At 44.8% G+C, this 18,963-nt stretch overlaps 1 protein-coding gene across 4 annotated transcripts in view; it reads right to left on the reverse strand.

Moving 5' to 3' along the window:
• LOC130291530 (uncharacterized) overlaps positions 1-15,267 on the reverse strand; it is a 99,627-nt gene extending 84,360 nt beyond the window's left edge. For 2 of the 4 annotated variants that reach the window (XM_056540358.1, XM_056540356.1), the window contains exon 1: positions 15,037-15,195. Coding sequence is in view for 1 of the 4 variants with exons in the window: in XM_056540359.1 (XP_056396334.1) it covers positions 15,037-15,112 (76 nt within the window). In the remaining 3 variants the exon portion in view is untranslated. Of the gene's footprint in view, positions 1-15,036 lie in introns of all 4 variants that reach the window. The other 2 variants (XM_056540359.1, XM_056540357.1) reach the window with 2 other exon arrangements.
• Positions 15,268-18,963: the final 3,696 nt, after the last annotated feature.

Below are 18,963 nucleotides of genomic sequence, written 5' to 3' on the forward strand. Positions count from 1 at the left end.
TTTACTTTAGACCTGAATCTCATGTTTCTATGTTATTATTGTGATAAGATTCATTATTTATTACTTTTATGTTTATTTCGATTAAGCTTTGAACTAGCATAATACGAAGCGTCTTGTCTTGCCATAAAATTGAGAATTTTCCTATCCTAAGTGACGGAAAATTGGGATTTTATTAAAGACAAGACGTGAGTATTATCCCTCCCTAAACCCATCCCTATAACATGTCCTATATCTCTAATCTTCCAACAGCTCCACAATAGGATGCAATCACCGTTGGACATCAACTTTGACGTCGCCTCATGGGGCCTACATTCATTTGACTTCCATTTCTCGCTGCATTATCTTCGTGATCAACTTCCTGTACCTTCTATCACCTTGATGATTGCTGCAAAGAAGAAGGGAGATACCTGTGTGTTGGTCACCTTTATTATCTGTGATGCAGTATGATTGGCTGATGGCACGGGACCTCATACTAGGTTGCACCCTAGGTTGCATGTTCACATACCCTTTGTTATATTATAAAAAAGTCTTTTTTCTGTTAATACTTACAATACTTAATGGCTGCTGAGTTTCAGTAAAGAAGTTAAATAGCATAATACTCACGTCTTGTCTTTAATAAAATCCCAATTATCCGTCACTTAGGATAGGAAAATTCTTTTGACTTCATATCCCGTCCTCGTATATTGTTGTCATATCCCAACCAACTATCCCAACCTCCTATCTCGACCTCCTATCCCGTCCTCCTATCCCGTCCTCCTATCTCGACCTCCTATCTCGACATCCTATCCCGACCTCCTATCCAGTCCTCTTATCTTGACCTTCTATCCTGATCTCCTATCCTGTCTTCCTCTCCCGACCTCCAATCCCGACCTCCAATCCCGACCTCCAATCCCGACCTCCAATCCCGACCTCCAATCCCGACCTCCAATCCCGACCTCCAATCCCGACCTCCAATCCCGACCTCCAATCCCGACCTCCAATCCCGACCTCCAATCCCGACCTCCAATCCCGACCTCCAATCCCGTCCTCCTATCCAATCCATCTATCTCAACCTCCTATCTCGACCTCCTATCCTGACCTCCTATCCTGACGTCCTATCCCAATCTCCTATCCCGTCCTCCTATCCAGTCCATCTATCCCGACCTCCTATCTTGTCCTCCTATCTCGTCCTCCTATCCCGTCCTCCCTTCCCGACCTCCTATCCCGTCCTCCTATCCCGTCCTCCTATCCCGACCTCCTATCCCGACCTCCTATCCCGACCTCCTATCCCGACCTCCTATCCCGACCCGTAATATGTGTACCAGGTATTGAAATATCTCCAGCTGTACGGAAGTTATGTGGGTACATACATTTCCCATTGATTTGCATGGGACTTTAAAACTTTAAACCCGGCGTTGCCCGGTTTTTCCTTCCTAATCCTTGTTGGGGAGGAAAATAAACAAAGGAGGTAGCTTTTGACTTCATATCCTGTCCTCATGTATTGTTGTCATATCCCGACCTCCTATCCCGTCCTCCTATCCTGTCCTCCTATCCCATCCTCATATCTCGACCTCATATCTCGTCCTCCTATCTCGACCTCCTATCCCGTCCTCCTGTCCCGTCCTCCTGTCCCGTCCTCCTGTCCCGACCTCCCATCCCGACCTCCCATCCCGTCCTACAATCCCGTCCTCCAATCCCGTCCTCCAATCCCGTCCTCCAATCCCGTCCTCCTATCCCGACCCCCTAATATTTGTACCAGGTATTGAAATATCTCCAGCCGTACGGAAGTTAAGTGGGAACATACATTTCCCATTGATTTGCATGGAACTTTAAACAAAAACAAATGAGGGGTAGTTAAGGGTTAAATTAACTATCCTATATTTTAAGTGGACATATAAGTAACATGTGACCAAGTATTATCGAAATATCTCCAGCCGTTTGGAAGTATATTTCCCATTGACTTGTATGGGACTTTAAACATAAACCCCGCCCCAGGCAAATGGGGGTGAGTAAGGGTTAAATCACCTATACTATGTTTGTTGTTGACATATAAGTAACATGTGTGCCAAGTTTCATGTTAATATCTTTAGCCGTTTGGACGTGATGCTGGAACATACACACATACATACATACATACACACACATACGTTGAGTTTTATATCTATACTAGCTGAGTACCCTTTCTTCCTAATCCTTGTTTGGGAGGAAAATAAACAAAGGAGGAAGCTTTTGATTTCATATCCCGTCCTCATATTGTTGTCATATCCCGACCTCCTATCCCGTCATCATATCCCGACCTCCTATCCCGACCTCCTATCCTGTCCTCTCCCGTCCTCCTATCCCATCCTTCTAACTCAACCTCCTATCCCGACCGCCTCACTCAACCTCCTATCCCGGACCTCCTATCCCGGACCTCCTATCCCGGACCTCCTATCCCGGACCTCCTATCCCGGTCCTCCTATCCCGGTCCTCCTATCCCGGTCCTCCTATCCAGTCCATCTATCCTGTCCTCCTATCCCCTATCCCGTCCTCCTATCCCCTATCCTGTCCTCCTATCCCCTATCCCGGACCTCCTATCCCGGACCTCCTATCCCGGACCTCCTATCCCGGACCTCCTATCCCGGACCTCCTATCCCGGACCTCCTATCCCGGACCTCCTATCCCGGACCTCCTATCCCGACCCGTAATATGTGTACCAGTTATTGAAATATCTCCAGCCGTAAGGAAGTTATGTGTGAACATACATTTCCCATTGATTTGCATGGGACTTTAAACAAAAACCCCGACCCTCACAAATGGGGGTAGTTAAGGGTTAAGTGGACATATAAGTAACATGTGACCAAGTATTATCGAAATATCTCAAGCCGTTTGGAAGTTAGCAGTAACATATATTTCCCATTGACTTGTATGGGACTTTAAACATAAACCCCGCCCCTGGCAAATGGTGGTGAGTAATGGTTAAATCACCTATCACCGGGATAAGAGGAAGGGATAGGAAGATGCGATAGGAGGACCGGGATAGGAGGACCGGGATAGGAGGTCGGGATAGGAGGTCGGGATAGGAGGTCGAGATAGGAGGACGGGGTAGGAGGACGGAAAAGGAGGACGGGATAGGAGGTCGAGATATGAGGACGGGAAAGGAGGGCGGGAAAGGAGGGCGGGAAAGGAGGACGGGATAGGAGGACGGGAAAGGAGGACGGGAAAGGAGGACGGGAAAGGAGGATGGGAAAGGAGGTCAGAAAAGGAGGACGGGAAAGGAGGTCGAGATAGGTGGACGGGAAAGGAGGTCGAGATAGGAGGACGGGAAAGGAGGACGGGAAAGGAGGTCGAGATATGAGGACGGAAAAGGAGGACGTGATAGGAGGACGGGATAGGAGGACGGGATAGGAGGTCGGGATACGATGACGGGATTGGAGATCGGGATATGACAACAATATATGAGGAGGGGATATGAAGTCAAAATCTTCCTCCTTTGTTTATTTTCCTCCCCAACAATAATTAGGAAGGAAAAACCGGGAAATGCCGGGTACTCAGCTAGTATATATATATATAAAACTCAATGTGTGTTTGTGTGTATGTATGTATGTTTGTGGTCAGGACTTATCACTGTACATAGTCTTACCTGTTACCTGCCACCAGGGAAACCTGAAAGAAACATGATTGACATCACTGTAACTTAACCTCTACCTGCCCTCCTAGAACAGCGGTTGTGGTGTGCCTGAAAACCGCGCCGAGGGTCCGCCTTTAGAGGGCAAAAAGACAACACCATTTAGGGTAATTTGAGTAATATTTATTATAAAGCCAAATAGTGAAATGCATCTGTCATCTCCCTCAAGGGATCTGGGACATGAGTGGTGTATGCGTCAGAGCGCCATCTGCCCAACTTCTGTATCACATGTGTTGGCAATTTGTGCCTGGAGGCCGCAGACGCAGCTCCTATCCGAAATGAGTGTCCTTAATATTCCCTAGGGTTGTGGCCTATTGTACGAAGCAATGTGCGGACCGCCTTTAGAGGGCATCCCCTTATGTATATTGATGAAAGAAAGAAAGAGTGAGGCGGGTGGGTTACGTCAACCCAGCATACGCCCCGAGGGAGGGGTCAGCGATGGTTAAATATGCTAAGCCCCTCCCACAAATGCAGCCTGATAGGCTTTCTACTTGTGGTCAGGACTTATCACTGTACGTAGTCTTACCTGTTACCTGCCACCAGGGAAACCTGAAAGAAACATGATTGACATCACTTTAACTTAACATCTACCTGCCCCCTTAGAACAGCGGTTGTGGTGTGCCTGAGAACCGCGCCGAGGGTCCGCCTTTAGAGGGCAAAAAGACAACACCATTTAGGGTAATTTGAGTAATATTTATTATAAAGCCAAATAGTGAAATGCATCTGCCATCTCCCTCGAGGGATCTGGGACATGAGTGGTGTATGCGTCAGAGCGCCATCTGCCCAACTTCTGTATCACATGATTTGGCAATTTGTGCCTTGAAGCCGCAGACGCAGCTCCTATATGAAATCAGTGTCCTTAATATTCCCTAGGGTTGTGGCCTAATGTACGAAGCAATGTGCGGACATGTGATATGAATGAAGAGGTGGTAAGAGCCCCCGCACCGAAAGGCCACAGTGGCGCCTCCAAAGGCTTGTCGCGGAGAAAGTTTACCAGTTGCGACCACACCGCCACCGGGCACCACTCGTTGCCTGAAGGGAAGAACCTGACCACAGCACCTTACCAGGAAGTTATGTGACAAAAAGTGAAACCTCAAACCAAGAAACCTGCCACCTTAAGTGACCTTTCTGTAAGTGTGCCGTACCCCGCCTGGCACACGAGAATTCTCCCGGTCAGAGGAAACCATAAAACGCTAGGTACCCTGCCGACTTCAGTATCAGGCTGCGCTCGAATCCGAACGGGTTACCGTCCAACACGTCAGACAATGACCTAACCAGTTCACCGCTGATAGGCCTCCTGAGCCGGAATACTGGAGCTATGGGCCAAGACCCCACTGAGCGCAGCCTTGACAGCCTGAGACGAAAGCATAGAAAGCCTGTTCGGGTGAGATAAAGAAATGAAGTGCTGGATACCTGAAAGATAAGATTTGATGGCACTATGAGATAAGTGCAGAGAAGAGTGGCAGAACCCGATGACAGATAGAATGACATTAGTGTCAAAGAGAAAGGAATACTGTATTGAGTTAGATATGACCTGAAAGTGTTGTATGTCGCGTGATATGCCTTCAGTGCTAGTTTAAACGTATGTGAAGTCTACTGGCACAGCGGTATGCGCGGTGTAACTATTGGTAATTGTAGAGTACCAGCTATGACCATCTGTACCGCATGAAAGCTACAAACGTATGTGTAGTGTACTCCGTTTGCATCCATGAGCGTATGAACAGTGCGCTCTATGTGTATGACAAGACGACAACAGTTATGAGCATATGTTTCTGGTTAGCGACCCGCGTATGTATGAAAGGACGGCACACATGAGTGCAGTATGACCACGACAAGCACACGAACAGTGCTCAAGGCCTGAGTGTTTAACACTGTCTGTACACATTGCATATAACACACTGAGTGTATGAACAGTGCGAGCTATGTGTATGGTGAGCCAGTATGAGCTAAATACGACAACAGTTATAAGCATATGTTCTGAATAGTGACCCGCGTATGTATGAAAGGACGGCACGCGTGAGTGCAATATGACCACGACAAGCACACGAACAGTGCTCAAGGCCCTATTGTTTAACACTGTCTGAACACACTGCATATAACACAATGAGCGTATGAACAGTGAGAACTGTGTGTATGGTACGACAGTCTGAAGCTAGATACAACAACAGTTGTGCGCATATGTTCTGGATAGCAACCCGCGTATGTATGGAAAGGACGGCACACGTGAGTGCAATATGACCACGACAAGCACACGAACAGTGCTCAAGGCCTAACACTGTCTAACACTGTCTAACACTGTCTGTACACATTGCATATAGCACAATGAGCGCATGAAATGTACACAACAGTGACTGTACCTGCTGCCTAAGACACTATGAGTGCATGTACTGTATGCAACACTAATTGTGGCTCCTGCATGTGACACTTATGAGTGTACGTATTGTAAACAAAACACTAACTGTACCTGCTGTATTTAACACAAGCACATGATCGGTCTCCGCGTGCCTATCGTACCTGTAGGTTAGACAGGTCCTGCGTATCCTCGTGCCTGTAGATGTGACAGGTCTTTGCGTAATCATCGTGCCTGTAACAAGACTATCTAACTCAAACCTCGTACCTGTAGACGTGACAAGTCTTGAATAACGCTGTAGACGTGACAAGTCTTGAATAACGCTGTGGACGTGATGGACGCTCGCGTGATGTTGCCTGAATGGACTAAACAGATTAATGCTGACCACAAACAGCAAACGTACGCACCGTGGAATGCTACAAACGTATGTACAGTGCAAGCTTAAACGTATGTGAAGTATACTGGCACCAAGGTATGTTCGATGTAACTATTAATGATTGTAGAGAACAAGCTATGAGCATCTGTAAAGTATGAAGCTACGAACGTGAGTATTGTATATTCCGTGTAACTTCATGGGCGTATGAACAGTGCAAGCTATGAGCGTGAGTATGGTAAGACAGTATGAAGCTAGATACAACATTGGTTATGAGCATATGTCCTGGACAGCGACCTGCGTATGTATGGAAAGGATGGCACGCGTAAGTGCAATATGACCACGACAAGCACACGAACAGTGCTCAAGGTCTGAGTCCCTATGTCTGTACACGTAGCGTGTGACACAACGAGCGTATGCACTATACACAACAGTAACTGTACCTGCTGCATGAGACACTATGGGCACATGTACTGTATGCAACACTAACTGTGGGTTCTGCATATGACACTATGAGTATACGTGCTGTAACAAAAACACTATATGTACCTGCTGCATATGACACTGAGCATAGGCACTGTATGTCACCTAACTGTGCCTACTGCCTATAACACTATGAGCGTATGCACTGTATACCATCCCAGTGTGACTGTACCCACTGCATATGACTCTGCACATATGTACTGCGAACTACCTTAACTATACCTACTGCATGTGACACTATGAGCATATTTACAGTATACAGCACCTCTGACTGTGACCCCTACAAATGACACTATAAGCATGTCTGCTGGTGTACAAACTAACTATACCCACTGCAACGACACTATGAGCGCATGGACTGTATGCAATACTAACTACCCACTGCAATATAACACTATGAGCGTATGTACTGTATACAATACTACAATGTACCCCCTGCAAATACGCCACGAGTGTGTGTACTATGCCTAACCCTGTAACCTACTGCATGCTACTATGAGCTTGTGTACTGTATACGATACTGTAACTGCACCTTCTGCATATAAGCTACAATGCATGTAAGTACTATACGTATTTTTTTTCCTTCCCCCCCCCCCCCGAGTGTACGGTATGACCGTTATGAACGACTGCATGAAAACGCTATGAGTGACTGCACGGTGTGAAACGTTATGAGTGACTACGCGCACCATGACCTACGTGCAGTATGGAAACTGCCATGTGTCGCGAAAGCAGTATGCAAATGTGTTATGTGTGGAGCGTAGATATAAGCGCAGGCCGTGCGGCATGGATGCTACGAGTGACTGCACGGTATGGCCGCTGTGAGTAACTGCCCGGTATGGACGAACCGAACACACACTTAATGTTGAACTTAATGCTGAGAGTGACTGAACGTGCAATCGTAGGTGAATGAAAGCGTGCTGCCGTAATGCAATTGCCATCCCAGAGTACCACCTGAAGCGTGTGAAACATGAGATGACAGTGAGTCTGACCGTGCATGTAAGTATGGCACGTGTAGCCATAAATTAACGAACAGTGACCACCTCCTGACTACGAGTCAAGATTATAGTGAACACCGTTCCTAACTAACTAGCAATGGCTCTGAAGACGTGTCAGCAACCACCGCAGGCAAGTGATCACCCATTAAGAAGAGTCAAGATTGTAGTGACCACTACCCGTTTGACGAGAATGCTCTGCGTACGTGACAGTAGCAATGACGCACTGAACCCTATCTGATGAACGTATCAGATTTAGCAGTAACTCAGCGCCTATGTGTAACAGCTGCAGTGTTTACCATTCAACTAGTGTGATCGAAGTGTTATGAAAGTGGTGACAACAAGAACCCGATCTCACTTAAAACACAGTGACTGTGCAAAATGAGGAATAAAAACGGAACGATATCCGATTGGTACTGACCGTAGCCACCGGTGTAGCTTTTGGAAAAGAAAAACAGGAATGAAACGACCACCAACTATATACAGACCACCCACTCTGGGGAGAAGAGGAGAAACGTTGTTCTAAGCTACCTGACCACTTGCGTACGCAACATGCACCAAACACCGGTGTACCAAGACCCCTCAGTGCATGATTTATCATGTTGCATTGCAACCATGTATTAAAAACAATTACTCTTCTTACTTTATTATAACTATGTATATTTATTTGTATATTTTATTATTTATTTATTTATTTATTTTTTTTTTGTATCACCTGGCTGTGCAATTGCAGCCAGGTGAACTACCCTTAGCTTTAGCAGATTACATTTAACCAATAGCGCTGGCTCCCAGCGTTCTGGGCTTCCAGCAACACCATTACACCATTAAATGCAATGTCCCTTTTTTTTTTTTTTACTTTACCTGTACTGCAGCGCCACCTACCGACCAGAGGCGGAACTGCAACACAAGTCTGCTGTACCCATTGACACATCGGGGCTCCGCCCGGCCGGAGTCCCTTGTGTCACGTGACACTGCCTGAGCGGGGAGGCCCAAGTGGGACGCGACTCCTCGCGCTGGACAAGCCTGCCAGGTATCGCAACCCTGTCCAGGTACCTGGACACATACGGACTGCTCGGACAGCACTGCCCCGCCACAAACTGCCGTGTGCTGATGACGCTGGGTGCCGGAGCCTGCCCGCCATTCAAGGGGAGCAAATCCACGGACCCGGGTACCGTGAGTAATAACCCTGCAGGTTACCCGGCACTTACCTGCACCAACACCCGACAGGCCCAGCGTACGCAACGAAAAGAACATCAACCCAGCATACGCCCCGAGGGACCGGTCAGCGGTGGTTAAATATGCTAAGCCCCTCTCACAAATGCAGCCTGATAGGCTTTCTACATGTATATATTTATATGTATGTATGTATGTATGTTCCACAAAAACATCCAAACGGCTAAAGATATTAATATTAAACTTGGCACACATGTTACTTATATGTCAACAACAAACATAGGATAGGTAATTTAACCCTTACTCACCCCCATTTGCCAGGGGCGGGGTTTATGTTTAACCCCTTAAGGACCCAGCCCAAATATACCTTAAGGACCCGGCCATTTTTTGAACATCTGACCACTGTCACTTTAAGCATTATTAACTCTGGGATGCTTTTACCTTTCATTCTGATTCCGAGATTGTTTTTTTGTGACATATTCTAGTTTATGTTAGTGGTAAAATTTTGTCGATACTTGCATCATTTCTTAGTAAATTCCAAAATTTGATAAAAAAAATAGAAAATTTAGCTTTTTTTTTTTTACTTTGAAGCTCTCTGCTTATAAGAAAAATGGATAATCCAAATAAATGTTATATTGATTCACATATACAATATGTCTACTTTATGTTTACATCATAAAGATGACATGTTTTTACTTTTGGAAGACACCAGAGGGCTTCAAAGTATAGCAGCAATTTTCCAATTTTTCAAAAAATTTTCAAAATCGGAATTTTTCAGGGACCACTTCAGTTTTGAAGTGGATTTGAAGGGCTTTCTTATCATAAATACCCCATAAATTACCCCATTATAAAAACTGCACCCCTTAAAGTATTCAAAATGACATTCAGAAAGTTTGTTAACCCTTTAGGTGTTTCACAGGAATAGCAGCAAAGTGAAGGAGAAAATTCAAAATCTTCATTTTTTACACTTGCATGTTATTGTAGACCCAGTTTTTGAATTTTTACAAGGGGTAATAGATGAAAAATCCCCCCAAAATTTGTAACCCAATTTCTCTCGAGTAAGGAAATACCTCAAATGTGTATGTCAAGTGTTCGGCGGGTGCACTAGAGGGCTCAGAAGTGAAGGAGCGACAATGGGATTTTGGAGAGTGAATTTTGCTGAAATGGTTTTTGGGGGGCATGTCACATTTAGGAAGCTCCTATGGTGCCAGAACAGCAGAAAACCCCCACATGGCATACCATTTTGGAAACTACACCCCTCAAGGCACGTAACAAGGGGTCCAGTGAGCCTTAACAGCCCACAGGTGTTTGACAACTTTTCTTTAAAGTCGGATGTGTAAATGAAAAAAAATTTTTTTTCACTAATCACTAAAGTGCAGTTTTTCCCCCAAATTTATCGTTTTTACAAAGGGTAATGGGAGGAAATGCCCCCCAAAATTTGTAAACCCATCTCTTCTGAGTATATAAATACCCCATGTTAGGACGTAAAATGCTCTGCGAGTGAACTACAATGCTCAGAAGAGAAGGAGTCACATTTAGCTTTTGGAAAGCAAATTTTGCTGAAATGGTGTTTGGGGGGCATGTCGCATTTAGGAAGCACCTAGGTTGCCAGAACAGCAAAAAAAAAAACAAAAAAAAAAAAAACACATGGCATACTATTTTGGAAACTACACCCCTCAAGGAACATAACAAGAGGTACGGTGAGCCTTAACACCTCACTGGTATTTCACGACTTTTTGTGAAAGTTGGATGTGTAAATGAAAAAAATTATTTTTTCACAAAAATACTGTGTTTTCCCCAAATTTTACATTTTTACAAGGGGTAATAGGAAAAAATGACCACCAAAATTTGTAATCCCATTTCTTCTGAGTATGGAAATACCCCATGTGTGGACGTCAAGGGCTCTGCTGGCGCACTACAATGCTTATAAGAGAAGGAGCGCCATTGAGCTTTTTGAAAGAGAATTTGTTTGGAATGGAAGTCGGGGGCCATGTGCGTTTACAAAGCCCCCCGTGGTGCCAGAACAGTCGACCCCCCCACATGTGACCCCATTTTGGAAACTACACCCCTCACAGAATTTAATAAGGGGTGCAGTGAGTATTTACAGCCCACTGGCGTTTGACAGATCTTTGGAACAGTGGGCTGTGCAAATGAAGAATGTAATTTTAAATTTTCACGGATCACTGTTCCAAAAATCGGTCAGACACCTGTGGGGCATAAATGTTCACTGCACCCCTTATTACATTACGTGAGGGGTGTATTTTCCAAAATGGGGTCACATGTGGGGGGGTCCATTGTTCTGGCACTATGGGAGCTTTGTAAACACACGTGGCCTTCAATTCCGGACAAATTTGCTCTTCAAAATCCCAATGGCGCTCCTTCTCTTCTGAGCATTGTAGTGCACCCGCAGAGCAGTTTACATCCACATATGGGGTATGTTCTTACACAGAAGAAATGGGGTTACAAATTTTGGGGGACTTTTTTCCTATTTTCCCTTGTGAAAATGAAAAATTTAGGGTAACACCAGCATTTTAGCGAAAAAACTGTTTTTTCTCATTTTCCCATCAAACTATTTTGTCAAACACCTGTGGGGTGTTAAGGCGCACTATACCCCTTGTAACGTTCCGTGAGGGGTGTTGTTTCCAAAATGGGGTCCCATGTGGGTATTTATTTTTTCATGTTTATGGCAGAACTGCTGTAAAATCAGCCACCCCTGTGCAAATCACCAATTTAGGCCTCAAATGTACATAGTGCGCTCTCACTCCTGAGCCTTGTTGTGGGTCCGCAGAACATTTTACGCCCACATATGGGGTATTTCCGTACTCAGGAGAAATTGCGTTACAAATTTTGGGGGTCTTTTTTTGCTTTTACCGCTTGTGAAAGTAAAAAGTATGGGTCAACACCAGCATGTTAGTTTAAAAAAAAAATAATAATTTACACTAACAGGCTGGTGTAGACCCCAACTTTTCCTTTTCATAAGGGGTAAAAGGAAAAAAAGCCCCCCAAATTTGTAGTGCAATTTCTCCCGAGTGTGGAGATACCCCATATGTGGCCCTAAGCTGTTTCCTTGAAATAGTACAGGGTTCTGAAGTGAGAGAGCGCCATGCGCATTTGAGGACTTCATAGGGATTGCATAGGGGTGGACATATGGGTATTCTATGCCAGTGATTCCCAAACAGGGTGCCTCCAGCTGTTGCTAAACTACCAGCATGCCTGGACAGTCAGTGGCTGTCCAGAAATGCTGGGAGTTGGTGATTTGCAACAGCTGGAGGCTCCGTTTTGGAAACACTGCCGTACGATACGTTTTTCATTTTTATTGGGGGGGGGGCAGTGTAAGGGGGTGTATATGTAGTGTTTTACCCTTTATTATGTGTTAGTGTAGTGTAGTGTAGTGTAGTGTTTTTAGGGTACGTTCACACTGGTGGGCGTTTACAATGAGTTTACCGCTAGGAGTTTGTGCTGCGGCGACAAATTTGCCGCAGCCAAAACTTGAAGCAGAAAACTAACTGTAAACCTGCATGTGTGAATGTACCCTGTACATTCACATGGGGGGACAAACCTCCAGCTGTTTCAAAACTACAACTCCCAGCATGTACTGACAGACCGTGCATGCTCGGAGTTGTACTTTTGCAACAGCTGGAGGCACACTGATTGGAAAACCTTCAGTTACCTAACTCAGTATTTTCCAACCAGTGTGCCTCCAGCTTTTGCAAAACTACAACTCCCAGCATGTACTGATCGCCGAAGAGCATGCTGGGAGATGTAGTTATGCAACAGCTGGAGGTACACAACTACAACTCCCAGCATGCCGAGACAGCTGTTTGCTGTTTCGGCATGCTGGGATTTGCAGTTTTGCAACATCTGGAGAGCTATAGTTTAGAGACCACTGCACAGTGATCTCCAAACTGTGGACCTCCAGATAACAGCTGCAGTTTTTACCATTCAACTAGTGTGATGGAAGTGTTATGAAAGTGGAGACAACAAGAACCCGATCTCACTAAAAACACAGTGACCGTGCAAGATGAGGAATAAAAACGGAACGATATCCGATTGGTACTGACCGTAGCCACCGGTGTAGCTTTTGGAAAAGAAAAACAGGAATGAAAAGACCACCAACCGTATACAGACCACCCACTCTGGGGAGGAGAGGAGAAACGTTGTTCTAAGCTACCTGACCACTTGCGCACGCAACATGCACCAAACACCGGTGTACCAAGACCCCTCAATGCATGATTTATCATGTGACATTGCAACCATGTATTAAAAACAATTACTCTTCTTACTTTATTATAACTATGTATATTTATTTGTATATTTAAATTTTTTTTTTCTATCACCTGGCTGTGCAATTGCAGCCAGGTGAACTACCCTTAGCTTTAGCATATTACATTTAACCAATACCGCTGGCTCCCAGCGTTTTGGGCTTCCAGCAACACCATTAAATGCATTTTCCCTTTTTTTTTTTTAAACTTTACCTGTAGTGCAGCGCCACCTACCGACCAGAGGCGGAACTGCAATACAAGTCTGCTGTACCCACTGACACGTCGGGGCTCCGCCCGGCCGGAGTCCCGTGTGTCACATGACACCGCCTGAGCGGGGAGGCCCACGTGGGACGCGACTCCTCGCACCGGACAAGCCTGCCAGGTATCGCAACCCTGTCCAGGTACCTGGACACATACGGACCGCTCGGACAGCGCTGCCCCGCCGCAAACTGCCATGTGCTGACACTGCTGGGTGCCGGAGCCTGCCCGCCATTCGAGGGGAGCAAAGCCACGGACCCGGGTACCGTGAGTAATAACCCTGCCGGTTACCCGGCATTTACCTGCACCAACACCCGACAGGCCCAGCGTACGCAACGAAAAGAACCCCCGCACTTACATCAACCCAGCATACGCCCCGAGGGAGGGGTCAGGGTGGTTAAATATGCTAAGCCCCTCCCACAAATGCAGCTGGATAGGCTTTCTACATGTATATATATGTATGTATGTATGTATGTATGTTCCACAAAAACTTTCAAATGGCTAAAGATATTAACATGAAACTTGGCACACATGTTACTTATATGTCAACAACAAACATAGGATAGGTAATTTAACCCTTACTCACCCCCATTTGCCAGGGGCGGGGCTTATGTTTAAAGTCCCATGCAAGTCAATGGGAAATATATGTTACTGCATAACTTCCAAAAGGCTGGAGATATTTCGATTATACTTGGTCACATGTTACTTATATGTCCACTTAAAATATAGGATAGTAAATTTAACCCTTAACTACCCCCATTTGTGAGGGTCGGGTTTTTCTTTTTTAAAGTCCCATGCAAATCAATGGGAAATGTATGTTCCCATATAATTTCCGTACGGCTGGAGCTATTTCATTACCTGGTACACATATTACAGGTCAGTATATCAGGACAGGATGGGAGGTCAGGATAGAAGGTCGAGATAGGAGGTGGGGATAGGAGGACGAGATATGAGGTCGGGATAGGAGGTCGGGATAGGAGGACGGGATAGGAGGACGGGATAGGAGGTTGGTATAGGAGGTTAAGATATGAGGATGGGAAAGGAGGTCGGGATAGGTGGACGGGATAGTAGGATGGTATAGGAGGACGGGATAGGAGGTCGAGATAAGAGGTCGAGATAGGAGGTCGAGATAGGAGGACGGTTAAGGAGGACGGGATAGGAGGTCGGGATAGGAGGCCGGCATAGGAGGACGGGATAGGAGGATGGGATAGGAGGTCGAGATAGGAGGACGGGATAGGAGGTCGGGATAGGAGGTCAGGATTGGAGGTCGGGATTGGAGGACGGGAATGGAGGACGGGATAGGAGGTCAGGATAGGTTGCGTTTTTGTTGTTTGAGGGTTTAAGTATCCACAGACCTCTACGTTAAGGTGCTCCTGTGTATCACAGCAATTGGTCATAGACAGTTTACTCTGACCACATTCTATATCAAAAGGGTGCTCGTGCATACATATTGTAACAATACTACTAAAGTGCAGTGCATGTATGGATGATTGAAAAACCTTTCTCCCAGGTACTTGCTTCAGCCGTCAGGGTTTTCAATGTAGAAATATTCAGTTGCGATTCAACGCGTTTCATTGTCCGTTCATCAGGAATCGCTGACAAGATTTAGTAAAAGAGATGTCAGCATGCACCTTTTATCCAACCCCTTTGTTTCAAGCATGCCGCCCTCCTGCATCCGGTCCCGGCGTCTGATGCCTTTTGCACCAATCATATACGTCCAAGGCCGTAGGTGCAAGAGGATTGGCTGCTTGGGGTTCGCGTTTACAAACATGCACTGCAAGCCTCGCTTGCAGTGCAATCTACTAGGCAACCTAATGGCATGCGTGTCAGGCCTCGTATTCGTTCACGCTGTCATTTTCCCGAGCGAGTAACATGAAGGAGGGTAAGTACTAATCAAACAATTAATCAATGTATATATTAACTAATATTTGCAACATCATTTGGAAGGGTTTGTAAGGATATTCATCAATGGTCCAGTCTAGAATACCTGGTTACTACTATTCACATTTGTCAGATTAAATACATTCCGTATGTCTGCTCCAACTCACATGCACTGCACTTTAGTAGTATTGTTACAATATGTATGCACGAGCACCCTCTTTATATAGAATGTGGTCAGAGTAAACTGTCTATGACCAATTGCTGTGATACACAGGAGCACCTTAACGTAGAGGTCTGTGGATACTTAAACCCTCAAACAACAAAAACGCAAAGTGAACCATTAATGTGAACAAGGTCATCATCAGTAACCTCGGTAGTTCACAAGTACTGTGTTAGCTAAACACTTAAGGGAATGGTGCAATTATCTAAAGACATCCAGCTGCTTGGACATTGCAACAATAGAGAACTGTGCAATACCATACTGTTGCTAGGGTGAGTGCAATATATGAATATCAATTGAATTGATTACTGACATCAAAGCAAATAATTCACTACGCCCAGATACACTATAATAGTAGGTAGTAGATGGTGGCCGTAGTTATGTTATGAATTTTGCACTTTTTTATTTTTTAAAACGGAATCTAATAAAAGTTGAGTTTTAATATCTTTAGTCACTATCAGTGCAATATACTATCCAGGAACTAAAGGGAACATTGAGGTCTTGAACCAAGTGTGTGAATCACATTCAGTGCTACATATTATTAACCCCTCCCTAGGCCTAGGAGAGGGCATGGCAAAACTTCTATCAGGCAAAGTGGATAACACAAAATGGCTTGATGATGTAAAAGATGTCTTTTCAGAGAAGGAGATCGTATTTAGTACTCAAGCAGCATTCATTAAGAGCTCTTTCAAGATCTTAACAAAATTATATAAGGACCATGCGCGATCTTGGTGGGAGATTCACAGCCTGGACAATTATTTAACAAATGGAATAGTCCCAAGGGGACTGAGAATCCCGATTACACCTGCAGGACGAGTACAAACTCCTAATATAAAAGAGCGCTGGGAGAAGGAAGATACGGCCAGCTCTCTCAGACTAATGAGGATATTACTGGAAGAGGAAAAGATACAACTGGAAAATATAACAGAAAAACTGAATAGAGCAATAGAACAGATTAATACATATAAGGGGGATCCCTCTTTTGAGAAAAAAGAAAAAACACTGGAAGAAAATGTATCTAGATTTGTGGCATACTTAAAAGAACGAAAACATCAGCAGTATAAAAGAGATGTTCTAGACTTTAAAGAAAAACGAGTATATGAAACAATTAAAAAACAGCCAATATCACAACAAGAAACAGATGTTTCCTCCTCGGAGTGCAACGAAAAACTGACACCCCAAACCTCTACTGGTTATACAAGAGGAACAGATAGAGGAAATAGGGGTTCTTATCGTGGTAGAAGGGGTTTTTTAGGGAACCCAGTGGAATATCCCTTGAGAAATCGCAAATAAGGAATTCAGAGGAGGGATCTGACAAGTTACAGGTCATCAACTTATCACCCCGTACATTGAGTCAAGTAGAAATGAATCTTCTCAGAAAAGGATTGTCATATGTACCAACAGTAAAATTCAACATATTTTCCTGGATAAAAGACATTAATTTGTATGCCCGAAAATTAAAGTGGAGAAAGTATTTCCTCATTAATGATAACAGGACCACGTGGTGTTCACGAATATGATGTCGTCATTTATCGGCCATATCAATTTATGGCTTCGATTTATTGACGACATCTTTCTGATTTGGTCCTCCACGATACAATGTTTTGAAGAGTTTGTGTCAATTCTAAATGTCAATGACCTGGGTTTGAAATTCACCTACTCTATTAGTCCCCGTAGCCTGGTTTTCCTCGACCTCAATATCTCCATCAACGTGGACAATAGTATTTCAACAACACTACATAGAAAGGATACTGCAAAGAATACCCTATTACAATGGAGTAGCTGTCATCCACCGGCATTGAAGAGAGGAATACTGGTGGGCCAGTACCTAAGGGTACGTCGTAATTGTTCCACGATAGAAGAATTCAAAATTAAAGCGAGAGAATTGAGAAGGAGACTAAGGGATAGAGGATACCCAAATAGGATCCTCAAACAGGCCTATGCTAGGGCACTAATGAGTAACCGTGAACATCTTTTGGTAGCTAAAAAAGACACAAGAGAAAATGAAGCCAAAGGAGAAAACCCTGAGTCACCCAGAATAGTGGGGCCATATGCTGAAAAGTCAGAGGAGATAAGGTATATCATCACAAACAACTGGAAAATCCTCCAATCAGACGCCTCTCTGGCAAAAATACTAAATGAAAAGCCCCAAATTACCTACCGTAGGGGGAAAAACTTAAAGGACCACCTGACAAGTAGCTATTTCCCCCCTACTCCAAGCCCCACAACCTGGCTAAGGAATAAAACGATAGGCACATATCCATGTACACATTGTTCAATCTGCAGATATATGAAAGCAGGAAAAACGTTTTGTAGCGAGGTGTCGGGGCGGGAATTCGCGAACTGACATTTCGCTAATTGTAGTACAGTTGGGGTGGTATATCTTCTCACGTGCTCCTGTTCCAAAAACTATGTAGGCAAAACCATCAGAACACTAAGGAAAAGGATACAGGAGCACGTGGGGGATATTGTTAATGGGAGAGATACCCCCATAGGAATTCATTTCAGAGAACACCATAGCCAGTGTAGCAAAGACCTTTTGGTGCAAGTGATAGAAACAGTGAAACAGTCACCAAGAGGGGGAAGTTGGGACAAATTAATCCTGCAGCGAGACGCAGAATGGACATTTCGCATTGACTGTGTGAGACCAAGGGGTCTTAACGACTTCATCTCGTATGCTAGCTTCATCTAAATACATCAGTGACTTAAATAATGTGAGTTGGAGCAGACATACGGAATGTATTTAATCTGACAAATGTGAATAGTATTAACCAGGTATTCTAGACTGGACCATTGATGAATATCCTTACAAACCCTTCCAAATGATGTTGCAAATATTAGTTAATATATACATTGATTAATTGTTTGATTAGTACTTACCCTCCTTCATGTTACTCGCTCGAGAAAATGACAGCGTGAACGAATACGAGGCCTGACACGCATGCCATTAGGTTGCCTAGTAGATTGCACTGCAAACGAGGCTTGCAGCCAATCCTCTTGCACCTACGGCCTCGGACGTATATGATTGGTGCAAAGGGCATCAGACGCCGGGACCGGATGCAGGAGGGCGGCATGCTTGAAACAAAGGGGTTGGATAAAAGGTGCCTGCTGACATCTCGGCATTGCACGGCCGCCATCAGAAGCCCTGCACGCCAACCGATTATGGGCGAAATGATCTTTTACTAAATCTTGTCAGCGATTCCTGATGAACGGACAATGAAACGCGTTGAATCGCAACTGAATATTTCTACATTGAAAACCCTGACCGGTGAAGCAAGTACCTAAGTACCTGGGAGACAGGTTTTTCAATCATCCATACATGCAC

The sequence above is a fragment of the Hyla sarda genome, chromosome 9, assembly GCF_029499605.1.
Source record: "Hyla sarda isolate aHylSar1 chromosome 9, aHylSar1.hap1, whole genome shotgun sequence".
Classification (NCBI taxonomy): domain Eukaryota; kingdom Metazoa; phylum Chordata; class Amphibia; order Anura; family Hylidae; genus Hyla; species Hyla sarda.